General features: G+C 61.2%; 1 protein-coding gene across 1 annotated transcript in view; it reads left to right on the top strand.

Annotated features, from left to right (window-relative positions):
* Positions 1-26,613, top strand: part of PEPD (peptidase D) — a 110,951-nt gene extending 84,338 nt beyond the window's left edge. The window contains exons 10-15 of the mRNA XM_027044898.2: positions 3,077-3,145; positions 4,822-4,899; positions 14,648-14,796; positions 22,397-22,581; positions 25,553-25,744; positions 26,111-26,613. Of these exons, the coding sequence (XP_026900699.2) occupies positions 3,077-3,145; positions 4,822-4,899; positions 14,648-14,796; positions 22,397-22,581; positions 25,553-25,744; positions 26,111-26,248 (811 nt within the window). The 3' untranslated portion in view covers positions 26,249-26,613. The remainder of the gene's footprint in view (positions 1-3,076; positions 3,146-4,821; positions 4,900-14,647; positions 14,797-22,396; positions 22,582-25,552; positions 25,745-26,110) is intronic.

Below are 26,613 nucleotides of genomic sequence, written 5' to 3'. Positions count from 1 at the left end.
AATTGGTAGCCTATGGCCGAATTTGGCTGTAGACTTGCGTCAGTCCGTAGTTAAGCTCCTATGGTTATAAGTCACCTGGACCCTCATCCGGTTCACAGTTTGCCATATTTTCCGTAAGGTTCTAGAAGGATCTTTAGTAATTGCCCTTCTATTGCCACCTTGGTCTGTGAACTGTGCAGTGGGAACAGGTGGCTCTGCTGTGGTCTGTCCTCGGGGCCGATGCTTACCACGCTCTGCAGGAACTTCGTGTCACTGATGTGGCCCCAGCTTGGAGCACCCACTGCTCACCCCTACCCCTTGAAAATCAGAAATATGTCGGACTCACATCTCTCCATGAGCCCCCCGAGCCATTGCACTTGTCCCAGAACTTGAACATCCGAGGTCCCAGAGAGAGGGGCCTCTGAGGTGTGGGAGCAGAAAATGTGGGCCTGTTGCATTCACCTGTCATCGTCACCAGTTGGTCCTCACATCGTATCAGAAAAGTTAAATTAGGTGCTGAAGTCCAGTTTGAAGAACTTCAAATCGTTTTCAGCTAGAGTGACTTTTCAGCTTGTGGCCGTTCTCCTCTTCCTTATCGCTGTGTGGGATTGTCCCCGTGTGTGGAGAATGACCCAGAGCCGGGCTGCAATCTGCGGGTAAAACTGGGTCAGCCATTGCTTAGTTTGGTGCTTCTGTAAGCTATGCCTTTTACCCAAAAGTCCTTTTTTCTTTTTCTTTTTTTTAAAATTTTTGTTAATGTTTGTTTATTTTTGAGAGACTCAGAGAGACAGAGCATGAGCAGGGGATGGGCAGAGAAAGAGGGAAATACAGAATCCAAAGCATGCTCCAGGCTCTGAGCTGTCAGCATAGAGCTTGATGCAGGGCCTGAACCCACAAACCATGAGATCATGACCTGAGCTGAAGCCGGACGCTTAACCTACTGAGCCACGCAGGTGCCCCCAAAAGTCCTTTTTTCTTAAATGGAAGCCAGGGGTGTGCCGCGAGGGCTGCTTGCACTGAGTAGATTACATGGCAGGCCGCTGAGTCTGGCTGCAGAGGAGGGAGACAAGGCACCCACCCCTCATGCTCAGGCTGCCGCAGAATGTTCCTGTTTAGTCACCTGCACGTGCAGGTGGCACAGCTGTCCCTCTGCCTGTCCTTCCTGACACTGGTGGCTCCCACAGCCTGCACTTGCCTGCCTGTCCCCCGACCCCAGGAGAGGCCCGCTGTTCCCATCACCTGGAGAATGGCCGTGCAGCCCCAAGGTCTGCTTCTGACCAGGCACGGTTGTGTCTTCCAAAGCTAAGGGAGCATTGCAGCTCCGTGGTGGCTTGGGCCTTCTCCACTCGCTGTGGGCTCGCTGTGTGGAAGCCTGGCGTCCGAGGCCCTGGTCTCTAGGCTGGGAGCAGAGGTGGTGCACCGCTGGTGTCCAAGGCTGCCCGGGGCAGGCTTGCCTGCCCCATGGAGGAATGGGCCGGGCTGTGGCCACACTCGGGGCTGTGACTAACCCCATGGTCTCTGGGACGGAGGTGGGAGTCGGTGGCGGCCACCAGAGTGCTTTCTCTGGTGAATACAGGGCACCGATAAGGGGACGTGTGCGCCCTTCCTCGCCTTCCTGGCAGTTCCTGAAATCCTTTATGTTGAGGAAATAGTTCGCTCGCAGATACCCAATTATCCCGGAGGTTTGTAAAGCAAGTCTGAAAGCCGACTGAATGTAGCAGAACCACTCCTGCATGACAACTACTTAATACCCAGTCATCACAATTATACATAATTGGTGTTTACAGTGCCTGGAAGATTAGACTCCTCCATACAGACATTCTCCAAAACAGGCCTAGAATGCACAGGGCAGGATTGCTACTTAGCGTGCCCACGGGCGGCCTCGGTGTGCTGAGGACAGGGACAGCGGCACAGCCCCGTGCTTGGTCCCCTGCCCTGGTGGCCAGTGGGTGGGGTAGGGGTGGGCCCCCCCGGGCCCCCCCTCCCCCGGACCTGCTTCTCTGCCAGGGATGCGGGAGGGCTGGACCTGAGGAAGGGGGCGAGGCCTGGAGACACTGAGCTCTTAGAGCACAGCGTCCCATGCCAAGACCAGCTCCTACCCCAGATCCTGGGGCTTATGGTGGGGGTATGGGCAGGGTCGTGGCCTCCCCAGAGCTCTTGGCAGCGTGGTCCCCTGGGGTTCATTGCTCCTAATGTGTTGATGTGGCTGGTCGGGTCCAATAGCCCCTGCAGTCATCTCCAGGATCTGCCCCTTGGGTGGGGGCAGGGGGACAGGGACAGGGCCCAGACCTTTGCCAAGGGTGGCTTACCCTCTGACCTTTGTTACATTCCTGGGCTTTCAGGGGTCTGCAGACATCCTGCACGCCCGGAGGCCTCCCCAGGCTCTGGTTCTGGGCTCAGCCTGGGGGCTGGCTGCCCCCTCTAGGGTCTCATCTTTCCCTCCAGACTTTGTTTCTGGCCTCCCCTTCCCAGGCTAGGAGCTGGTCCACGAGGCCAGCCTGTTTGCTGCTTGGCCTGAGGACGGGAAACAGGGCCTGTCCTCAGACCCTGCCTCTCTCCACCCCCTCTACCTGTGACCAGAGATGGCTCTGCCCTGCTCGGTCTGCATGAGGGCCTGCCCCTCAATCCTGTCCCCCAGGCCAGTGCCCAGTGGTTCCTGCTCTCCTTTCCCTGTGCCCCTCCCCAGGGTCAGGCCCAGGGCCATCTGAGTCCAGCTTGGGGCCTGGAGAGTTCATGTCCCTCCCTGGCCATGTGTCCAGCCCCTCCTGGTGGGGTGGGTCGTGGCCACTGGACCTGGGAGTCACAGGGAGACCCTCCCTCCAGCCCCGCAGAAACAGCAGTAGCCCCCGCTTCTCAGGGGGCCCAGGAGGTGGGGTGGCTTCTCTAGTTTTGCTCCCTGTCCTCACTGGCCTCTGTGCTCTTGTGGCCTGTGGCCAACCCTGGGCTCTAGGCTATGAGCCCCTTGGACCCATGCAGGGTCACTCAGGCCCTCCTGCGGGTGCAGCCAAGCAAGGCTTGGGCTGAAGGTTTTCCTGGGGTGGGGGCTGTGCACGCTCTGGCAACCGCACCCTGACTTCCTTCCTTCCTTCCCCTGCAGCCTCTTCGAGCACTACTGCTACTCCCGGGGTGGCATGCGCCACAGCTCCTACACCTGCATCTGCGGCAGGTAAGTGGGAACAATGGAGGAAGGAGGTCGTGAGAAGGCGAGGAGACCCCGCCGCCCCCCTGAGCTCAGGCACGCCTGCTCACTACCGTGCCCACATGAGTGCCCGCTTACACTTGGAAATTGTTCTCCTCTCCTGAGGCCCCCAGCCGGGGTGGCCCCCTCACTGCCGTGCCCTTCCTGGCCTCCTCCAGGATGGCCGCTCCCCTGGGGCTGCTGGCTGGCCTTCCTCGTCCCCTCCACGCAAGCACACACCCAGCGTGTGGGGGCCAGGACGTGGCTTTACCCTGTGATGGCTTTTGTGTGCAGCAGAGGTGGAAGGAGCTCTGTCAGTGCAGGAGGCCGTGGTTGTGTGTGTGTGTGTGTGTGTGTGTGTGTGTGTGTGTGTGTGCGTGCGCGCGCGCGCGCGCACGCACATGCATGGTTGTCAGTGTGGCTGTGTAAGGAACATCACCACTGTGGTTGGGTCTCTGCGGTAGGGGGTGTCACTCTAGGTACCTCTGCATGTGGCACATTGTGGCTGAGGCAGGGAGCTCTGAGTCTCTGTGTGTGTGTCACCTGCACGGTGGCTGGAGGCATGGGGTACAAATGACCATGAGTATGGGGCGGCTCATGGTTGTTAGTGTGTACTATTTTTTTTTATATATTTTTTTAAATGTTTATTTTTGAGAGAGAGACACAGTGTGAGCGGGAAAGGGGCAGAGAGAGAGGGAGACACAGAATGGGAAGCAGGCTCCAGGCTCTGAGCTGTCAGCACAGAGCCCGACACGGGGCTCAAACTCACAAACCATGAGATCATGACCTGAGCCGAAGCTGGACACTTAACCAACCGAGCCACCCAGGCTTCCCGAGTGTGCCGTGTTGTGTGTCTGTGTGTCTGCATGTGTCACCCTAGGTGTGTGTCTTTGAGGGGCACAACCTGGCTGCGAGTGGCCCCTCCTCTCCCAGGCTCGCCCCAGCCAGTCTCCCCCTGCTCTGCCCCCCTGGGTCAGAGGGTCTGGCCTCTGCCCAGCCAGGACGGAGCCTGCAGCTCTGCTGATGTGCACGTCCTCGGCACATGAATAATACATGTGAACATCTCAGTCTTTGGAAATGTTCTTCTCTGGTGGATAGAGAGAAAAATCATTATTTCTACTTTTATGATTCCTGAGACTCCCGAACAGGGCCATAAATATTACACCCAGGTGGGTTTTTTTTTTTTTTCCTTTGGACAGAGTTAAAAGTCCTTTTTTTCTTAAAGGCATCGCTCATTAGGGAAGCAGTCTCGAGCAGAGGAGCCAGCCTTGCAGCATGGTGGCCCCTGACATGGGTCTCCCCTCTCCCTCCGCCAGGACAAGAGGGCTTCCTCAAACTCCCTTCCCTGGGTTTCAGACCCATGTCCCCCCCACCAGTCCCACATCCCCAGGCCCAAGGGCACCTGCCCAAACAGCACTCACCTGGGGAAGCCCTGACAGTGGCAGCGCTGTGAACCGTGCACTCAGAGGCTTCCACCAGCTGTATGGCTACAGGTGCCGGGGCCGGTGTGCTCCCCGCCCGCACCTCAGACTGTGGGCCTGATACAGCCCCCACTGGGCCTCTGCTGGAGGGTGGGCGGTAGTGCCCACGGGGCAGGGTGGGGTGCCCCCTCCGGGGCCTGCTGGGAGAAGATGGGCTGTTGACCTCCCCTGGTTGCTGTGCAGTGGTGAGAATTCGGCCGTGCTGCACTATGGACATGCCGGGGCCCCCAATGACCGGACCATCCAGGACGGAGACATGTGGTGAGTGAGGCCAGCCCTGAGGCGCCCCTGCCCTGGCTCTGCGTGTGACCCACAGGGCCGCAGTGGGGCTCCACCTCAAGGGGAACAGACTGGGATCTCTTGGTCCCCACCCTGGGAAGGCTGAGCACAGTGAGGCCCCCAGGCCTGCCCTGGGCCCAAACTTCTTTGCCAGGGCCCCCCACCTGCATGGCACCTTCTGTCCATCATCAGGGAAAGAGGATGTGGAGGGCCCTGTGCTGGGGGCCCAAGGTGGCCCCCAGCCCCTGCCCCGTACCTGCCACACTCACACCTCTGTCTCGGTACCAGGAGGGTGGGCACCTAGTCTGGATGAGGGAAGACCCGGAGGGAGCCTCGCCCCCTCTGAATCCTGCCAGCCTCAGCCATCCATAAATGGCCATTAGCCCAGGAGGTCAGAGGCAGTGCTTGACCTTCAAGACTGTTTGCAGGGCTTTTCTGAGCACAGCTTACAGTGCTCACAGCACCCCGTGGAGCCCTGACTAAGCAGGCGTGGGCGGGATCTGCAGCCCCCACCCCTCCGATGGACTGGCCCCTGTTGGCAGAATCATACATCTTGCCCACGACCCCGGTCTGTAGGGCTCATGCTGAGCATATGCCGCTCCTCTCCAGACAGCTGCTCCAGGCCTCGGGAGGGGTCTGTGACCTTGCTGACCTGGACCAGCTCTCTCTTCAGCTCATGGGCGCTGGGCATTCCCTGCTTCTCCTCTCCAGCACCCACATATCAGGCAGGGTCAGCCCAGGCTGCCACAGGGCTACTGAGAACCAGTTAAAGGCTGCAAGCCCCACGTTGCCACCCTGCCTTAGCCTGCAGGCATCTTTGCTGTGGTCACCGACACATGGGCGGAGTGGGGGACACGGACTGTCCCACCTGGTTCTCTGGTGCCTTCGCCTCCTGGTTGCCAGGGCACCTGAGCAAGATTTCAGCAAGCCTGCTTCCAGTCGGTATCCTGCTGCTTCTCAGAGTGTGGGCGTTGCCCTGCTGGGCTCAATTCCCGAGCTAGAGCTCTGGCGATGCCTGCACGCTGGCCTGAACCTGAACCTGGCTTCACGCACGTGTAGCTCAGCCCTGCATTGGGGTGGAGGGGAGCCTGCATGCAGGGGTCCCTGGTCCACATCCACTGGGGGGCATGAGCCATGTTCTGAGCTGTCGCTATGTGTTTGCAGAAGCCCACCCAATCCCAGGGTGTCCTTGCCAGGGGCACTGCAGGCTCCGTGACTAGCTGCGCTCACCCGGGTCAGCGGCTGGACGGGATGTTCTGGGTAGGGCCACTGTTGGCAAGAGCCCAGCTCAGCCTTCTGGGAGGAAACAGAGTCACTTAGCTCCCTCCCAGAGCCTCAGTTTACTTTTCTGTTGGTGGAGGTGGCACATGCCTCTCAAGACTACATGGAGGGATAGAAGAGACATGTCAGAAACGCAGGTGCTGAGCTCATGTGCCCTTTCCCAGGGGCCTGGGCCGGCAGGGCAGGGACCAGAACATACAGAGGGGGGCACCCAAAGTGGCTGCACCCTTCCCGAGTCATTCCAGGCATAGGGGCTAAGGGCATGCAAAAACCTTGACAGGAGTCTCCCCAGTGCCTGGCACCAGGGACATCCCTTTGGGTAGATTTTCTCACCCTGTCCCCACCCTGTGTCCCACTGCCCATCTCCATGTGTAGGTGAGGTCACTGAGACACAAGGAGGGTCCAGGTGCAGAGCCAGAAGGATTTGGGGAGGGAGTTGGCTGCTTCAGACTTGGCTCAGCTGGAGACAAAGGAAAGACAGGGGAGGGCTCTGCCCTCCGGGCCATGGCTGAGCCACTCGTGGCCCCAAGAAACCACCTGGCATCCCCAGGCACTCTTGCCTCCTGCAACATTTCCTAATGCTCTTTGTGCAGCCCATTCTGGCTGGGCCTGGAGGCCAGGATGTGGGAATCAGTCCTCGGGCAGAGGCAGAGACCTAGTCCTACCAGCAGGTTTCAGCTGTCATTGGACCAGCTCTGGCCTGCCGGAGGGCCCTGTGGCAGCATCATGGGGCCATGAGTTTTTCTCCTCTGTGAGTCTGGCATACCCCAGAGGACTGTCTGCTTCTCTGCTCTCCTCTTTATCTGCCCCCAGTACGATCCTCACCCCAGGAGAGGCTGGTCACGGCTATGTTCCTGGGGTGGCCACTGCTGGGGTGGGGCCCGGCTGACCAGGGCGCAGCATAGATCAGGTTTCCACACGGCCCAGATGCGGCCTTGGCCCTCGTGGGAGCACATGGCACCTGCATCTGCCGCTTGCAGCTAAGAGAGGAGAGCGATCCAGGAATCCCACGGATGTTAATGCCAAGTCCAAATTGGTGATTTTATTTTTCTCGTACTAACTTTGAAATGTAGCCAGTAGAATAATTATGAGTTTATTATAGTCAATTTATTATGCAGCATTTAGAACAACATGTTTTGTTGATTACTGCTGCTGCCAGATTGCTGGCGGCATTTATAATCCATTGTTTTATTGAAATTGATCTGCCGAGTGCCTCCTGTGTTCGGTAAATAATAAATCACTCTGTTATCCCAACATAAAAGCCACAATACTTTATCATAAGGTATGAAACCAAAATATGAGCATAGCACAGAGTTTCTCCTGAAGCTGAGTGTCTCCCAGAGCCACGGCTATTCCAGGTGCCCACCGGCTGGCACGCTCTGGGTGCTTCAGTCCCCTGAAGTCAGGGGAAAATGCCCCAGAGATGTTTGAACGTTTAGTGAGGGGCTGTTTGGGGTCAGAGCTGGGCCGGGGCAGTCAGGCTGTACTGGAGAAGGTGGGGGTAGGGCTGAGGTAGCCAGCCTTTCCATCCTTCTCGCAGTCCCACACGTGCCCCCGCACCCCTACAGGGAGCCTTAGAGAGCCCGGGCTGTGTGATGATGCCCCTGCCCTCCCCCTCCCCAGCTGAGTGGCTGGTACCCTGAGCCTCAGCTTCTCCATCAGTCACGGGGTGATAGGGCGCCTGTCTCTGGGAGAATACACAGTGTTGAGTGGGGAGCCTGGCACAGCATGGCCTTGGCAGGTGAGAGCTGCGATGGTGGCCATCCTCAGAGCCAGCAGTCTGGGGCTTATACCTGTGCTCCGGGGCCCTGAGGCCATTTTCCAGCAGCTGGCTCCATGACAGACTGGCGGTGAGAGCCACCGGCAGACCCTGAGCCAGACAGCTCTCGAGTCTCAAGGCCTGTGGTATGTTTTCAGCCCCAGCCCTGTCCTCAAGGTGTGTGCCAAGTAGAGCATGAAGCCAGCTGGGCCCGGCCCACCGCCCATGCCTCTGTCCCTCCAGTACCAGCACCTTCCTAGGAGCTGGGCCATGACGGCTGTTGGCCTCCGTCGTCTCCCTGTGAATTGGGGCTTATAGGTTAGGCTTGCTGCTTCTCCCTGCACATCAGCTTTGTCACCCAGAGCTGAGAAGTAAGGGCCTGCCGACTCCGTGGGCCCCTTCCCATTTCTCTCTGCTAGATGCTGTCCTGCTTGCTCTGCGTGACCTTGATGTGGCTTCAGATTGCTGGGGCCCTAGTACTCAGCTCACTCAGGACCGTGAGGCCTCTTGTGGGACCTCTTGGGGCTTTGCCCTGGGCTTAGAGCCCTTTCACCGGGAACCCCATCTCCCCGTCACTATCCCAGAGGAGCCATTAGCTGCTTTCTGTTTTGGAGTTTGAGGCAAGTGGCAGACCTTGTAAACCAGGGTGGCAGGAGTGTGGGAAACTTGCTAATTAATGCTTTTCACATGCTCACACAAGAGGTGGTGGCTACTGTCATTGGACACCCATCCTGGGGGGGATCCCCAGAAGACCCCTCCTCACCAAATCAGCCCCTGCCAGGTGGGTGTGAGGAGAGACATAGCTCCCATGTACTGCACTGGCTTCCCAGAAACCAAAGTCCCAAAGTGGATGGACGTGCACCCAGGGAGCACCACTGTCCATGTTCAAGTCCACCCGGAAACAGTACACCCAGGGTTGGACCCTCTCTTGTGCTGAACTCCTGGGTCTGAGCCTGGCCTGGCAGCCTTCCCGCCTCCCCTGGGGCCCTCAGCAGGAGGGGGCCAGGCTGTGCCTCCAATGGGTTCTGATTTGGAAAACGGCCAGGACACCCCTCCTCAGCTGCTGCTTCCATCCATTTGATCAGGGAGCGGAGCAATGGTTCCTGAGGTAGCATGCCCTGTGTTCCCTCTGAGAACCTTCTAGAACACCTAAGGATCACCAGGCCTGGGTGGCCCAGCTGCAGGCAGCATGTGGGTGCCGAGCCGGATCTCCCAGCACTGGCCAGAAGAGGGCAGTGTTGTCTCAGGATGTGTGGGCGGGCCTCCTCCCTGCTGGCCGTTCTCCTGTGTGCCCCTGGGGCATGGGAGCCAGCCCACTTTCGGGGAGAGAGGCCTATCCGGCCCCATGCAGTACCCTCTCCCCGCCTCTCCTCTCCTCTCCTCTCCTGTCAGCAGACAGGGACCCCTGTTTCTCTTCGCCCTGATGATGGTCAGCCTGAAGCCCTGGTTCTCTCTTGCCTTACCCTGCTAACGCAGAGGTGGGGACACAGCACACAGTGGCCAAAGCCCCCTTCTTTTTGCCTGGAGAAACCAGGGTTTTCCTCACAGGGAAGCCCCTGGAGACCTCTGACCTATTGCTGGCATGTCAGTGACACATGCTACTGCTCCTGCTGCCCATGTCACAGCCCCAAGCTGCCCCGTCCTTTCCTTCCATAGATGAGGGGACTGGCCTGGGAGGGGCCATGGCCCAAGCAGGCTCTTTCCCTACCTGGCCACCCTTTCCTGCCACCAGCACCATTACCGCCAACTCCTTCCTTCCCTTGTCTCATTCCCAGTCGGTCCTGTAGGTTAGATGTGGGCTAGGCGTGAAACTGCTTGGGGAAGTGACCCTACCTCGCTCCCTCTATCCTGGGCCACCGTGCCATGGGCAGCAGCCTGCATCCATGGGACACCCTGCAGGCCATGGGGGAGGGGGGCTGCCGCTCATCCAGGGCCCCAGCCGCCCCCTTGGCATCCCACAGGCTGACAGGACCGTTCTGCGGCCACAGGGAGGGGTGAGTCTGTGCCTGGGGGCTCCTCCCCAGCTGGTGGAACGTCTGGGCTGGGTTCTAGGCCCCACTTGTCCTGGTGCCTGATGCCCTGGCTGACCTCAGAGAACAAGTGTCACCTCCAGGGCCTGCCTACTCCCTGGTGCCAGGCCCAGCCCAGACCCCTCTCCCCTTGCTGTTTGCACAGGGGAACACTTGATTTTCACCCGGCAGCCCCATCCTGAGTTTTTGATGGTCTTACGGATGTGCCCAGGCCTCAGGGCAAGAGAACACTGTCAGGAGGGCACAGGCCCTGCTAACCTGGACAGCCAGACCGGTGGCTGTAACCTTCAGCCTTCCGCCCAGTTAGATGTATCCTTGATGTTCTAACCCAGCCCCAGTTATAATCAGATCCCCCTACCACATGCTTTCTGTCTGTTGCATCCTGGCCTATACCCCACACTCTGTTGACTTCACCACCCATAGTTTGAAAAGCACTGGTCCAGACAGCCTGGGTGCTCACACACATCATGGGACACTGCACTCCAAAAAAGTGAAATGAACCATGTGCTGTGCTCGTGACACCGACTGAGTCCCTCCTTGGCGGAGGCCGCTGCCCTGACGCCCAGGCTTTGTCCACGGTGCTTCGGTGGCGGCAAGGGCTTGGGTGGGTGCTGTGTCCCGCCCACACATCAGGCCTGGTGCCATGCAGTGTCCTTCCTGGGGACTTGACCCCTCACCGCTGCTCTGCTTCTCTCCACGTCATCCGTAGAATGGGAATAGCCGTTCTCTCCAGACACACAGGACGCCCCCAGCCTGTGCCTGCTTTTGTTACCATGGGTACCAGGGATCACCAGCTCTGGGTTCCTGGGGGTGGTTGCTTGGGCAGCTTTCCTGTCTGCCTGGGCCCCATGGGAGCAGTCGCCCCGTGGAGCAGGGTGTGGAGCAGGGATGCCCAGAAGGTGTGGGCAGAGGTCTGCTTGATGAGTCAGCCCGCAGCCTCCAAGTGATGGCCTTTGCCCCGCTGGTCCCATCAGGCCCTTGGCACTCCACAGAAGGTTGGGCTGGAGGCGGGCAGGCAGCCCGTGTGCTTCATCTGGAGGGGCTGCCCGCTGGAGTACATCAGCGGGAAAGCGACTAGTACGTCTTCCTCTCTCACCCCGAGGCCTGGAGGGAGGCCTGGAGGGAAGCAGGAGTTTCCGACTTCTCAGAAATCCCCTGGCCTCGCCTGGAATGCAGGCTGGGGCAACTGCAAATTGCGATCTGAAATGCTCCTGCCATCGCATAGAGCCCTGTGTGCATGCACAGTGCCGGTCCTGAGTGAGAGGTGGCCGAGGGCTAGGCCACAGCTCGGGAGGTTGAAGTGAAGCTACCTACCGAGCGCAGGGAGCCTTGTCCGTGCACAGCAGCGTTTCCCCAAGATGCGGCCCAAGCTGGCCGAACCATCTCAGAGGCCTTCTGCCTGTAGGCCGGCCGGCCTCTGCAGTGGGGCCAGGGGAGCTGAGGTAGGGGCTTAGGGAGGGTCTGGCTGAGCCAATGGTGGCGGGTAGCCCGGGCATGAGGCTGCTGGGGAGGAGCCAAGGGCAGACAGAACCTCTCATCCCGGCCAGAAATAGAACCAGATAAACACATGTGAGGAAAGAGACGCCAGCGTATTGCTTGGAGATGTGTAATATCTCCCCAGATGTCTTAGATTATCATACGCGTTCACTCGGCCAAAGAAGGTAGCGGCCCTGGTGGGTGTCCCCAGGCAGCCGGGGAGGAGGGATCCTGAGCGCTTGGTGGAGCCAAAGTATGACCGAATTCCCCATTGTCACTTTGCGCTCAGAGGGCGGATGAAATGGACACAGAGGAGCTGGAGGGAGATGATTTATGAAAGAGATAGCTTTTGTCCCTGGATTCCAGAGCAGCTTGAATGTGAATAACTTATGTGTGTAGGAACTCTGAGGGGGGTTTAGAAAAAAAAGGGGGGGGGCAGAGAAAGATAGGGAACTGAGAACACGAAAATAGACTCCAGCCCCGTGCCCCGCGCGTCGCTGGGCAGGATGGAGCTGGCCGACTGGGCGTATACTTCCTTCTACAGTAAGCAGATGATTTTCAAACAAAAAATACAAGCAAAGTCTTCTAGAATCTGAACAGTAAGGCCAGGCTGGCTGAGGAGCGTCCAGCACCCACTGTCCCATGTTCTGTGTTTTTGAGGAGAGTTTTTGGAAAACTTGGTCAGGAGTCTTGTCTGCCGAGGAGAAGCATCTTGTTTTTGCTGCTCTAGATGACTCCAGTGTTCCATGCGCTTTTGTGGGCTTCCTCGTTTTTTAAATAGTTCAATTTCTGTTTTTGTTTGAGACCAGACGGACCAATAGAGCCCTCTGCCGGGGGGGTGCTGCCGATGTGGTGGCCCCCAGGAGTCTGTGTCCCCCAAGCTCCCGGCTCTGTCCCATCTGCTCAGGCCATTCTTGGACGTTCTGAATCCACAAACCACAAACGATTTTTCTTTTCTTACCTCTGAGGGGCCCCAATGAAAATGCTCTGCTCCCCGAGTGAAACTGGACCATGGCCCCACACAGACGTGCTCCCCACGCCTTTCTATACATCGGCCCTAAAAGGACACAAACCTGCAGCCGTGGAGGCATCTTCATCTTAAAGGAAGCAAAGCTGAGGCCCTGAGACCCAGTGCTGGAGCCAGGACAAGAGAGCCCATCCCTGGGCTCTGAGCTTCTGACCCCGACATGGGACTTTGCTGGATCAGTGTTCAGAGCCTCACTTTCCCAGCAGGTTAGGGCTAAGCCGCCCTCCCACCCAGCTCTGTGAGTGTGCCCCTGGAAGGAGTAAAGCTACAGGTAGCTGTTGGCCCAAACACCCTGTTGCATCTGGAGCTTCCCAGGGAGCAGATGCCTGGGCGTGTCTGCTCAAGGCCTCTCTGTTTCATCTTCAAGTCACCTCTAGTGAGGCCCAGGTCCTCCCCATCAGCCTGCCCCAAGCAGAGTCTGCTGGAGTCTATGACTTTGACCCAGCCTGAAGTTCCTGTGCCATCCTGGTTGGGGCTCCCCCCCACTCCCGGAGAATCACCTGAGGTGTTATCTCCTGCTTTTTGCACTGTTGACACTGTTTATGGTGTTTTGCAATAGGAAAAAGACAGGAGATTAAAAAGTGCCTGGCTGGGGACTTTGGATTCCAGCAAAGTGTCCAGGGATCCTGAGCATTCAAGTTTATCTTCTCCAAAGATCTGTTTCTTTGGAGTAGCTGGTGCTTCCTGTCAGGCCACATAACCCGACCCCCTGCTCCACCAGCAGGGCCAGGGACCCCCTGCTCTGTCATTTGGGGTCAGGGCCCCAAAGGCAGGCTCGCAGGCAGCCCCTGGAATGTTTGTGGATGGTGGTGTTCACCCCGAGGATTTGGGTTTGGGGGAGAGGCCCCGGTGGAAGGCACAGCTCTGCCCCTGGCTCAGGTTTGCCAGGACCTGTGCAGCTGCAGACCAACCCCCAGGAGAAGCTGAGGACAGAGCCGGGCACCGTCGCAGAGGGCAGCCCCACCACCCCTCAGCTCCTCCCGACTCTGTGGCCACCTGGCACTGAAGACTCAGCAGAATCCTGGGCCTGGGGCTAGACCAGTGGCCCTCAATCGGTTTTGTCACCATGAGCGTCATGGCTTGGCTGATGAAGTGGCTGGGGGTGCTGGTGGGGCCCCCTGTGTGCCTGCTGCCAAACACCCTGCTGAGATGCTCGGGTGGGATGGGATGTGGAGGGGGGCTCGGTCTGTGCCCCCCTCACTGCTCTCATCCGGGGCCCCTCTGGCGTGGTGACCCAGCAGCCCTTCGCATGACCTGCTGCGTTCCGCCATGGGGGCGCAGGGCAGGATTCCTTCCTGCCCTTGACCCGCGAGGGCTCTGAGGCCCGGGCAGGCAGCAAGGGTGGTGGAGTGGCCCACCCCACCCCCTCCTAGCCCTGCCACACTGGGCCCTGTCACAGGGGGTCCAGAGGGCAGGCCCAGCCGGCCTGTCCTCCGGACTCTGGCGCCATCCTGCTTGCTGGCTCACAGACCCCGGCTCAGGGCCTCTGCAGCCTTCCTACTCTCCACCTCTGCCTGTGCCCGCTGGTCCCTCCCCTGCCACTGGGATGCCAGGGCACCCTGCTGCGTGTGAGGACCGTCCTCTGCCAGGTCCTCCCTGCTCTTCCCTCAGGCCCTGGAAGAGCACATCTGTGTTATCCCAGCAGGGTCCTCCGGTCGGGGGACCTCCGTGCTGGGACAGAGCCACTGGCTGAGCTTTCACTCAGACACCAAGGCCCAGGAGAGCTGGGTGGTGCTCCTTATCCCACTTGTCTGTTGGATGGGGGCATTCCTCCCCATGGCCCCTGCACGGCTCCCATGAGCAGTGCATGGAGGCCAGATGCTGCGTCAGGGCCTGGGGACCTGTCTGCCCCTTCCTCATTCTCCAAGTCAGTCCCCACAGCTGGGCGTCCATAGGCCTTGGAGGGCAGGGGTATGTGTGAGGGATCGGCCCCACTCCAGGCTTCCCTGCTTTGGGGTCAGAGGTCTCTGCTGATGGCACCGTGAGGATGCACTGGGGTGGGAGGCCCCATACTGCTTCCTGCGCTGGTGACCCAGCAAGATGGCTCGGTCTCAGCGCCCGGCACCTCCAGGGTCCGACAGGCTGCCCTTGAGCCGCGCGGTGGAGAGTTGGAGGGGGGGAGGACACCCCCTACCTCACACCTTCCTCTCCCTGCAGCCTGTTCGACATGGGTGGGGAGTATTACTGCTTCTCTTCCGACATCACCTGCTCCTTCCCCGCCAACGGCAAGTTCACCGCAGATCAGAAGGCCATCTATGAGGCGGTGCTGCGGAGCTGCCGCGCTGTCATGAGCGCCATGAAGCCAGGTGAGGGCAGTGGTGGTTGTGGGGCAGGTCCTGCACTGCACAGCCTGACTCGGTCCCCGGTCACCGGAGGAGCTCAGCTGGCCAAGACTCCAGGCGGTGTCAGATCCCCAGGAGCAGTCCTAGGAAAGGGGGCCGGCCAGCAAGGAGAGACAGAGCTGGGAATCGGGGAGCTCAGCCCAAGGTCACCCCAAGTCCCACCTGCTACTCTCCACCAGCAAGAACCCCTGGTCGCAGTGGCCACTGGAATGTCAGCATGTCCGCTGTCCTCTCCTGGAGCAGGGTCCACTCCAGAGAGGGCTTGATCAGCAAATGCCAACACTGGCATTTCGTTGGACGTCAGGGCGCCCTTCTGTTCAGGCCGCAGCTGGCTCTGGCGTGGGCCGAGTGTCTCCCCAGTGTCTGGGGAATGGTGAATGGCTGCCACAGAGCCCTCTGGGGACCTGGCCATGACACCCTCGAAGGCTGGACTCTAAGCTCATTCTGAACTCAGAGGGACTATGGCAGTCAGACTGGCATCCCTCCATGGAGCCTTTATTCAGGAAAAGAAAAGATCCCCAAACTATAAAATCCCCAGGATGTGGCCTCTTGAGGCTGATGGCTCTGTGTTGGCTAAAGGGCCCCAGGGCCCCCACTGCCCGTTGTTGGGATGAGTTACAGCCTCCGTCATCAGGCCAAGAGCTGCTTTTGAGGGTTCCTCAGCAACTGTCACTTTCGGAGGCAAACTGAGCAGGCCTTTCTGGATGGCCCCCATCTGGCCGCAGAGCCCCCCCACCTAACCCCACCAGAGGTTAGGGAACCACAGAGGGACACTGGCAGACCCCAGCCCAGCCCCCTCACTCATCCAGCAAGAACAGAGCTCGGTGGTCCCAATACAGGGAGCTCAACCCGAAAGGAAAGCTTAAAAGTTAAGCCCCTGCTGGGGTGACGAGGTGATGGGACCTGCGTGTTTCAGCAGCTGCAGAAGGAAGCAGCATCTTCTGTTAATTTTTGAAAAAGCCAAGGTCACGGGGCACCTAGGTGACTCAGTCGGTTGAGTGTCCAACTCTTGATCTTGGCTCAGGTCTTGATCTCAGGGTCGTGAGTTCGAGCCCCACACATGCTGGGCATGATGCCTACTTAAAAAAAAAATTTTTTTTAAGCCTTGGCGGCCACTGAGTATTAACATGGGAGCCTCCAGGATGGTTGTTGAGTTGTCAGAAAAGTGGAGGATGGAGTGGCCGATGGCCCCCTTTTGTGTAAAAGAAGGGAGTGTAAAAGTGCCTGCAAATCCACGGAGGAGGTGTGGGAGGGGCGCTGGAAGCCAGGCAGCGGAAGAGCGTGCTGGTGGGCGTGGGGTGTTTCTGACCTTTAAACCAGGGAACACATCCCCTATTCCCAGTGAGGTCCAGCCTCGAGAAGCAGTCACCCATCACCCCGAGGGGCATGGCCCTTCCTGCTCCCTCGACACCACAATGAGAAGGGTTTGTTCAGTTTTGAACAACACTAGCCATGGGCTGTGGCATGCTCCCTGGCGTCTGTGAGCACAGCCGCCCGCAGCCCCCGGGCATACCTCCAGGACTGGGCCAGGGGCTCCCTCCGCTGTGCTCCCCACACTGTGCCCCCAGCCCGGCCTACCTGGCAGCACCCCCCACCTCGGGAGAGTCTGCTCACACCTGGGTAGCGCTTCCCAGGTGGGCGTCCTGGCCGACGGCTGACAAAGCGGTCCTCATTCTGCCCAGAAAGTAGTCGGGCCCGCTGTCCCCAGGGCCCCCGGCCAGTTGCACTGAGAAAGGCCTGGTGCTCTGTGCCCTGGATGTGCCTGGCCACGTCCCTCTGGGAGCAGGCAGAAGGCTGGGCTCGGCGGAGCTGGTCTGCACAGACTGGGCGGGGTGGTCCTCCCCCAGCGCACAGTGGGGCACGGGCTGGGCCTGTGCTGGGGCCTGGAGGTTCCCTTGGGTGCGGGGTGGGAACGGATCCCTGCTGTAGTCCCCACCTCTCCCACGGATACTGGGGATCGCGACACAACTGCCAGTGCCCGAGGGCCAACTCTGTCGGCTCCCACGCCAGGCAGGCCGAGCTGTGCCCACAGAGCTGCTCACGTGGGGACAGCTCATCTCCCCAGAGCTGTGAGGAGGCCGTGGCCAGGTCAGCCCCATGTCCTGTCCTAGCGGAAATGCCCCTGGTTTGTGGGTCCGGCTGCTGGGCCAAGACACACACCCACTGAGACTGCACGGCTGCTTCCGACGACCTTCCAGGGAAGCGAAAATAAAGACACCAGAGTGGCAGTGAGATGCCCAGAGGAGAAGCACAGAAGGACCAGAACCCCGAAGGCGTTCTGTGTGTCAGAACACACAGAACCCCGGGTCAGCATCGGGGCCTCCCTCCCTGTCACCCAGACAGCCAGGGGAGGGTGGCTGAGCCCACTCAGAGGGGCCGTACCTGGGAGGGTGCCCCCCACGCCAGTCCTACGGCAGGGGCCTGGCCGCCATGGCTGGGTGGAGCTGAAGCTCTCCCTGGCTCCTGTGTTGGGGCAAGCGGCCCACCCCGTGCAGACCACCCTGTCTCCATGGGTACCAGGGAGTATGCCAGTGGGGCCCCTGAGCCCCCGTCAGGGAGGCCTGGGGTGAACCCAAGCAGGAGCGCCCCAAAGACTGCTGTCCATCGTGCATTCTCCGTCCCTCGTCCCTCCGGCCACCATGGAGCACTGAGGGCACTTCTTGCCACTTCCAGCACTTGATTCCCCTCCGTGTCCCTCTGTGCTCACCTGCCCGCCCTGGCCTCCCCCGCTTAAGCTACAGGTCCGCCCTCCTGAGCCCGCACCGCCACAGGGCCCCACAGAGGCAGTGTAGACTGCTCGCTCGGCTCTGGGCCCCGCTGCCCACGGCTGTGAAAGTGGCGGGTCTGTATGAACAAGCCCTTCATCGTTGCGCCCGTGCAGTTGTGTGCAGCTCCTGGCCCGGCTGGTGTCCGGGCTCTGGCCACCTGGGGGCGAGGGCCGGTGCAGTCAGCACAGAGTCAGAAGCAGACTGCCCCCAGAGCAGCCCAGGTGGCAAGAGAGGACGCTGTGGAGCCATCAGGTGACCAAGCAGGAGGAGGGCACCCGGAGCTGTGCCGGCCCGCGTGGCACAACGCGTGTCGGCTGTGGCCTGTGGTCGGGGTGCTTTTGCCAGCTCTGCCTCCCTGCCAGGTGGGAACAGGGTCAGGAGTGGCTGGGCTCCCCTCAGGCCCCTTCTTGGAGATGGCTAGGAGCGGAAGGGTGCGGGGACAGTGTGCCTCCCCGTCTGCGGGCGCCCTCTGTGGCAAGAGCCGGGACAGAGGAGGCTGTCTGGGGAGGGCCCTGAGAGGCCCCCCTGCTGGCTGGAGGATGGTGGACAAGTTCCCACCCTCCCTGGCCTCATTTACTCCCTCAGGCTGTTGGCCAAGGTTGGGGGGTGCGGGGAGGGGGAGCGTGCGGAGACTTTGAGAGGCAACCGCGCTCCACTCAGCATGGAGGCGCCTGCAGCCCCAGGGCGCATGCCGCCCCCTGCCCTTCCGCAGGGTGAATGGGTCCCCGGAGGTCCTGGCAGCAGCCGGGTCTGCGGTGGGGTGGGCTGGAGGCCCTCAGCCCTGCGCCAGTTTGGCCCACCAGACGCCTCCCTGCAGCCCACGGGGCCTGCCCTGGGACCGGGGCCTGCCCTGGGACCAGGCCCTGCGCCTTCCTTGCGGCACCCCCAGGGTCTGGCGCACACGTGGTCTCCCGAGGGCCATTGTCTTTGGATGAAGTGAGCTCTTTGTCTGGAAGTAGCAGTGAGGATTCAGCTCTCCGGGCCCTCCTGGCTGAGCTCTGGCCGAGCCCCTGGGGCTGCCGCACTCTGGACGGGAGGCCTCAGGCGGTGAGGGATGCCGCTGAGGCTCCCAGGGGCCAACCTGGACCCTGGCCCGTTGGGGAAAGGTGTGGGGAAAGGGGGCCAGGTGGGCACAGATCAGCCTGTGACCTGGGGCCTGGGCACCAGGGCTCTCTGGTCTCTCTGAGCCAACAGCCGGATTACAGGCACAAACCTAGATGCTACCCTGGCACCCCAGGGTCTGAGTGCACAGAGGAGCAGTGTGGGGGGGGGGGAGGTCACACCTGGATCCTGGGCCCATGAGGTCACAGCACTGGCTGCAGGAGAGAGCCATGAGGGGGGCCGGGGCTCCTGCTCAGGCCACACATTTGCCAGGCATGGAACAGGACACAGGGCCCTCCTCCCAGGGCTCAGAGGCTTTGACCAAGCCACAGCTGGCCAGCGTGCTGTCCACTGGTGGGAAGAGCTCTGACAGCACAGGAAGGGGCAGTCAGGGAGGGCTTCCCGGAGAAGGCCTTAACACAGAGGCTCACAGGAGAGAGTGTGAGAAGGTGAGGACTTTGGAGAGGTGGTACCAGCTGAGGGGTCAGCAGGTGGAAAGCACAGGGAAGCGCCAGCACGAGGGTCGTGGGCCCAGGGGTGGAGGGCAGTGAGCCTGGAGAAGGCCAGGCTGAGGTGCACGTACGTGGCTCTGTCCTCAGGGCAGGATGCTCCCGCGTTCTAAGCAGGATGCAGGGAAATGAGGCCTTGCAAGGGTTAGGGAGGAAACAGGCAGGAGTCCAGGAAAGGTCAGGGTCTAGATTCCAGAGATGTTTCAGGGAAGGTGAGACAAAGCTTTGGGGCTTGCCGGAGGTGGGAGGGCGGGCAGGGCCACCGATGCCCAGTCTGCAGTGTGGTCCCCAGTGTGGCATCCCCAACCCGAGCAGGCTTAGGGGACCACTGAGCTTCGAGCTGGCCGCATGGGCCCCGAGGTGCCTGTGAGCTGCTGAGGTTGTGTGGGAGCCTGAGGTCCCCTGGTTTGCATCCACTCCTCCGACCCAGCCCAAGGACGGCAACCTTCACACACTTCAGGGCCCCTGTCCTGGCGGAGGGTGTCGTAACCACCATCCGGGCCAGACGCTGAGGCCAAGTTGCTGGAGGTTGGATCACTGTCACAACCCTAACCACACACAGGCAGCAGCCCCACTGCCAGCCACGAGAGCGTGTGCAGGGCCGGCCCCGAGGACACAGGCGAAGAAGACTGGAGGCGCCGTGGGGACCGCCTGGGCCCTCGCGTCTGGCCCCAAGAGGACTGGAGAGGAGCCGAGCTGCCGGCCGAGCATGATTTATACCTGACTCCCCTCTGCTGAGGCCGCAGCCCACTTGGAAGCCAGCCAGGCTTGACGTCAGGCCGCTTCCTGGGGCTTCCCTTTGGCCACCGGAAAAGGCCCCTTTCCAAGAGAAACGGAGCTGCTCTGGAGTCCGGGTGCAGGATGCCCTTCCTCAGCCCCAGGGCCAGGCGGGCCGGGAGAGTTTGCAGAGCTGCCTGGGGGCACTTTCAGGCCCAGGGGATCTGGGCGGGAGCACAACTTGCAGAAGAGCTGCTGTGTTTTTGCCCCTGGACCAGCAAGCTCTCTGGTCCTGAGGTGCGAGGAGCCAGCAGGCAGACCCGTCCAGGGAACAAGGTGCTAGGAGGGCAATAACCAGGACGGTGGAGAGAGTGCTCGGGAAGGTCCCTCCAGGGCAGGGCCCACATATGTCGAGACCTGAGCAGTGGGTCTCACTCCAAGCGGCCTGTGTGCGGCTGTAACAGGTGGCCCGGCCTGGGGAGGGCGAGGTGGGGTGCGTCGGCCTCGGGGGAGCGGGGAGCCGAGGCCGGGGCAGGCTTGGCTGGTACCCCAGGACACGGCGGACATCCAGCGTTGAAGTAGGGTCTGGCTGGGCCATAAGCAACAGATGAATATTGGCCGACAGTTTTGCGGGGGTTACTGACCCGGTCCCCCAGTAGATGCCAGAGTCTCTGTGGCCAGTCTTCTAGGGCCAGCATTGCAGCTCTTTGACAAAGGGAGGCATCTGAGGCTCCCAGAAGTGCATTAGCAGCTGAGCTGGGATCCAGTACCCAGCCCTCCATTTCAGGATGTCCAACTTTCAGAGGAAAGCCGCCCACCTTGACTCGGCCATCAGGGCTTTGAACCGGGCTCTCCCCGCTGCTTGAGTGGGTAAAGCCAGACCCTAGGATGCCGCCACTACCCTGGCACTCTGTGGGCCGAGGCAGGTCAGGCCTCAGGAGCTGGACTCCAAGGAGGCTGTCTGTCTCTAGAGACGGGGCTTCCCCCCTCGGCCTCCCAGCACCTTGGGCCCTGGGCTGACTCCCACCCTATGAACTGGCCGGGGTGCAGCCCTCGCCACCTGCTCAGAGCCTGGCCCGCAGGGATCCAGGAGGATGGGTCAGCGCTGTGCCTCCAGCCAGCCCAAGACCCCAACTGTGGGGTCTCCATCCCTGGCGGGGAAGGGGGCCCAGGTGGAGGACTGGTGCCCAGCAAGTGCCTGAAGGGTGATGCCCTGTGTCCCAGAGTGGGCCCCCCTCTCTACCCCTGGATTGAGCCCTTGGGCTACCTTCTGCCAGCCACAGAGGTTCGGAGCCCTGAGCCCAGACCTGCTGGTCCAGCCCTTGTGGGCGCGGGGTCCGTGCAGGTTCCCAATGGTGCGGGATGCCAGGGCGCCCCTCTGCAGCTGCCATCATCCGTGCTGGTGGATGTGGAGGGCAGGGCGTCATGGGGGTGCCACTTGGGAGCCAGTGTCGCTCCCCACAGGGAGGAGGCCGCAAGGGTTGGCACTGGCCCCCTCTGGCTGGATCACTGCTCAGGGGTGTACGCCCCCACGTCTGCCTGGCCCCACGTGTCCTGGCCCACGGCCTCAGCCAGCATGTGGCCTGCCCCCAAATCAGCCCTGTGGCGTGGGGCAGGGAGCTTCACCAACCTCAGTCCTTGTGTGGTACTTAGGTGGAGTGCCCAGTGCCCTGGAGTGAGGTTGGAGTGGGACCCCGCCAGCCCAGTGGGGAGGGCCGGCGTACCCCGCGATGGCCAAGGCTGTTTGAGGGTGGCTGCCTGAGAACCTTGGACAGAGCCCCTGAGCTTGCTTGCCTGGAAACTCAGTGCCTGGGGACATGCTCTCCCCGGTGACCTTTGCCCCAGAAGCGTGGGGCAAAGATGAGTTGGATTAGCAGTCTGGGGCCTGGATGTCTGGGCTGCCGTGGAGACGGTCAACCCTGGCTCATGGCAGGCGGAGCCACAGACCCCTGCCGGCCAGCCCACGAGGCCGTGCTAGCTCGTGCTAGCTGCACCTTCACCCTGAAACCTTTGCTCCCCACAGTGGCTCCAGGGGTGATTCAGCCCCGCCTGGGGGTGTGCAGCCATGCCCTCGCCCCACAGCCTGAGGCCCTGAGCTTTGATTTGGGGCTCACTGAGGCAGCCCCACATCTGTGGGGGACATGTGCTTTTCTCCTCCTGATGCTCAGGAACCTTCCTGGGCTCACTAGCCCCGGAAGCACGCACTGGCCGCGGGCAGACACGCCACGGGCTGGGGAGTAGACCTAAGCTGGACGCCCGGCCACGGGTGACAGGAGCCTGCCCCTGAGGGCACAACGGAGACAGAGGAAGGGTCTCGGGGTCCCCAGCTGCGGCACCCTCACCACTCACTTCCGGCCGTCCTGCCTCAGCCAGTGTGAGGGCTCCACGTGTCCCCCAGACTTTCCCTTGGGGAGCCCCAGCCGGACTGCCAGTCCCCGCAGCTCATTGCAGCCTCCTTTGGAGCCGCAGGGGTCTGGTGGCCTGACATGCACCGCCTGGCTGACCGCATCCACCTGGAGGAGCTGGCCCGCCTCGGAGTCCTGAGCGGTAGCATCGACGCCATGGTCCAGGCCCACCTGGGAGCTGTGTTCATGCCTCACGGGCTCGGCCACTTCCTGGGCATTGACGTGCACGACGTGGGAGGCTACCCCGAGGTCAGTGTGGACACATCAGCCAGGGGCCTGCCCGTGAGCGGAGCTGAGCTGGCCCTGCCCACGGTGGGTCGGGGCTCTGGGATCAGCTGCGGTGTAGTGGGTCCCACAAGGCCCCCCACCCCTCCTGTCCCTCCACCCATTGGTCGGTCCTGGTTCAGGCGGCTGCGGGGGTGTTTCCCGGAGTGCGCCTCCCCTGGCGGCTGCCACCTCAGGACCTAGTGCCAGGTGGGTGTGCCCTGCCTGGTGAGTCCCAGGCTGTGCGCTGGGGGTGACAGCTGCCCCGAAGGGTGGGAGGTGGCCAGTGTGCAGCACGCGGGGTCCCCAGAGAGCAGTGGGGACCCCAGAGCTGGCTCTTAGTGATGGGGCTGGTGCTGCGGCCCTTTTGTCCCCTGCCTCTGGCTTCTTTCGGGTGGGGGTGGTGAGGCACCATGGCTGGCCCTGGGCCTTCCAGGGACTAGCAGAGCCCAGCACCCCTCACAAGCCCAGCAGCAGACCCAGCCCCTGGGCCAGCACACCCCGTGGCCTCCTCGTCTGCAGGCGCTAGAGGCACCCTTGGCAGGGGAGGGAGGCTTCCGTGGGCATTTCCAGACGAGGCTTTTTCCCCTCCCCCTCCTACCAACCGAGTCTCGAAAGGACCACCCAGAGGGTGCTTGCAGCCAGCCTTGGGGAGGCCCTGCCCGGCAGGTGGCTGCGGTCTTTCCGGGCCCCGGGTGGGTGGGGGTGAGCCCGGCCCTGCCGCCTGGCCCGGTGCCCAAGGTGCAGGGGGCTGATTATGCAATCGGTGCACACCCTGGGGCCCACCAGCCAGTTAGCCAAGACTAGGCTTGGCCTGTTGGCTGCAGGGTATTTTGAAAGCACCAAGAACGATTTTTGGGGGGAAAAATTGCTCAAGAGAAGCATTATTATTCAATTATTTTTTCCTCAAGTGTAAACAGTTAAATTTGGAGAAACAAAATCAGTTTTAATTTCCTAATTTCTATCCATCACACTGTGTACAGGGAGCCAAGAGCAGGGCCTTCCAGACATTGTTAACTGAGGTTCGTTATTCATTAGTCGCCAGGACTCTTTTTTTCCACCAGAGAAAATTGGCAGCAAACTGCTTTTATCTTTTCCAGTAAGCAGCCCTTTGTGCTCACAGAGTCTATTCTTTTGACAGATAAACATTGTAGAAAAAATATGGCTTTTCCTATAAAAGTCATTTGTTTTATTTCAGGCCTGCAGACACATCTGGGTCCCCTCTGCTCAGAGCCCAGTCAAAGCAGAGGCCCCATCCAGCCCTCTGCCCCAGCGGAAGCCGGTGTGGGTGCGGCACGGGCAGGCGCCCCCGCTCCCCACAAGGCTCGGGTCCCTGGGCTGGAGGGGCCGGGGCTTCGGCCTCTCCCCTTTGTGGGGCCTGCTCTCCCCTGCCCAGCCCCCATGCTTCTCCCGGCCCCGCTCGGACGGGCGTTCTTGTGGGGAGACTCCTGAGAGCCAGTGCTCTGAAGGGGTAGAGGTCGGGGCCAGCATAGTCTCCTGCCCCCAGGGTCCCTTCCCCCCCTCACCTGGAGTCTGGGTGGTGGTCCTGGAATTTTCCGGAGGCCTGCGTAGACGGCCCCTCCCCTGGGCACACCCATGGAGTGGCTCAGTGCGGGCACACAGTGACCAAAGGAGGACGGGGAGACACGACCTGGCCAGGTTTCTGCCTCTGCCAGGGCCCTGGCTTTGCCGCCCTTGGAGTGGAGGGAAAGGGATAGGTGCTCGGGTGGCACGAAGGTGAGGGAAAGGGAGAGGGTGCCCGGGGGCAGCCACAGACTTCAGGTGGCAGAAGGCCCTGCCCTGCAAGCACCTCTCACCTGAGCACGGGGACCGACATTCCAGGCTGGGCCCTTCCGTGTCGCCAGCCCATCCGGGCAAAAAGTGTCACGGGACCCGGTACCACGCCAGATAGGCGTCTGTACCCAAAGCATGACTCATCAGGGGTCACAGTGCCTTAACGTCCCCTCATCACCTCCGCCCCAGCCCAGCTCATGCCAGAGTGGCTGCACACGCATTTCTGTTCCCACCCTCGTGGAATCCCGGTCACAGCCTTCCCTGCTGTGCCCAGCTGTGGAGGCCGAGCCAGCCTGTTTCTGGTTACCTTACATGAACCGCTAATTGAAGTCTGATGTTCTTGGCCCCTAAACAGTCAGAAATGACAGCTCCGTGTCCAGCAGCTGGGCTTCCAGGGAAGAGCCGCAGGCGGGGCGGGGCAAGCCCGCAGCCCGGCCCCAGAGCTTGCTCACTGCCCGCTTGCTCCCTGGCCCCGGGCCTCAGGGACCCGGGGACACGGGTGTTGGCTACGCCGTGAGAGTCGAGAGGCCCGGGCCAGGTGTGCGTTTGTGGGGAGAGGGTGCCTCTGCAGGGAGGCGGGCAGCCATTCCTTAGGGGCGCCCACGTGGCCTCCTCCATGTGCATCTGAGCATGTGCGTGGGGCCGTCCTGCTGACGGCACCTGGCCCCCCTCCTGGAAGGCCACACGGGAGACCTGGGTCTGGGGGAGCAGCGCCCAGCACCGCCGGGGCCGCTTTCCAAGTGAGCCGCCTAGAAGGAAAAGATGTGGTACGGGAAGCCTCGCAGCCTCCCTAAGAGCTTTTTTGGCTTCACGAGTTTGGCTTCTGCCGTTCCTCTGGCGAGGAGAGGCCTGCGTGAGGGCAGCCGGACCCCAGGCGGCCGCATGGCCAGCACGGGCGGGCGGCCCTGGGTGTGTGCGCGCCGGTTGTCCCCGGGGCTCCCGCAGGCGCTTCCGGGGGTATGGGGGGGGGGGGGGCGGGCAGAGTCTGCAGGGAGTAGAGGGTCTTACCGAAGCGCTGAAGCGCTCGGGGCACGGCCCAGCAAGGGGCAACCTGGGCCAGAGCCCCTCCGGAGCACAAAGCCTCCCCGCAGCTCCGGGGAGCGCAGACGCTCGGGGTAGAGCCAGCCCTCCTCAGGCCCCCGTGGCCTTCCTGTCCGCGCAGGGCGTGGAGCGCATCGATGAGCCCGGCCTGCGCAGCCTGCGCACCACTCGGCACCTGGAGCCCGGCATGGTGCTCACCGTGGAGCCGGGCATCTACTTCATCGACCACCTCCTGGACGAGGCCCTGGCGGACCCGGCCCGCGCCTGCTTCTTCAACCGTGAGGTCCTGCAGCGCTTCCGCGGATTTGGCGGGGTGAGTGCCCACAGGCCCCCGGTCTCTGATTCCAGAACATCCCCCTAGGGCACGCTGCCTTGGGTCGCCTCTTTGTCCTGACACAGGAGCCCTAGTGGGAGGAGGGATGATCTTCGCTTCCTCACTTGACAAGGACCCCGGGCCCGTCCTTTCTCCTGGTCTGTCGCAGACGGGGTGGGCAGGTGGCGAGAGCAGATGGCCCCATGGGAGGGGCCTTCCCCTCCGCGGCCTCCCCCGGAAGCCCGGAGGCCAGCCCCTTCCATCAGGGGCAGGACAGACCGCTCCTGAGAAGGGGCCCCTCTGACACTCTAATCTGGTGCACGAGGCCAAGCTCAGGAATACTGAGTGTCTGCCGTTCCGAGCCAGGTCCGTATCGAGGAGGACGTCGTGGTGACCGGCAGCGGCATGGAACTGCTGACCTGTGTGCCCCGCACAGTGGAGGAGATCGAAGCGTGCATGGCAGGCAGCGACAAGGCCTTTACTCCCTTCTCTGGCCCCAAATAGAGCCAGCTGGGAGCACCCAGTGGGACCAGGGACCCAGCCTGGCAACCTTTCTTCACGACGGGCCCTCCAGCGGCCAGATGGGCGCTCGGAAATCACGTGGCTGGGTCCGTGTTTGATCATGCTGTTTCCTCGGGGGAAAATCTTTCTTAACCTTCTGCAAGATCACACCTCAGTCTGCTATTACTTTGCTTGAATGACAGTGGCTTTTGAAATGCTAATGGAAAACAGTTCTGTTCTTTAATAGCAACTAAAATGTGTCTTGCTGTCATTTGTATTCCTCTGCTCAGGGAAGATCCATTTCCAGTGTTTTCTCTCAAAAATCAATATGCAGAATGGAACTTGCAATAAAAAGTTTCCAAAAATGG

Source organism: Acinonyx jubatus, chromosome E2 (assembly GCF_027475565.1).
Source record: "Acinonyx jubatus isolate Ajub_Pintada_27869175 chromosome E2, VMU_Ajub_asm_v1.0, whole genome shotgun sequence".
NCBI lineage: Eukaryota > Metazoa > Chordata > Mammalia > Carnivora > Felidae > Acinonyx > Acinonyx jubatus.
Note: the sequence above shows the minus strand (reverse complement) of the source record. Positions and strands in the feature narration are given on the sequence as shown.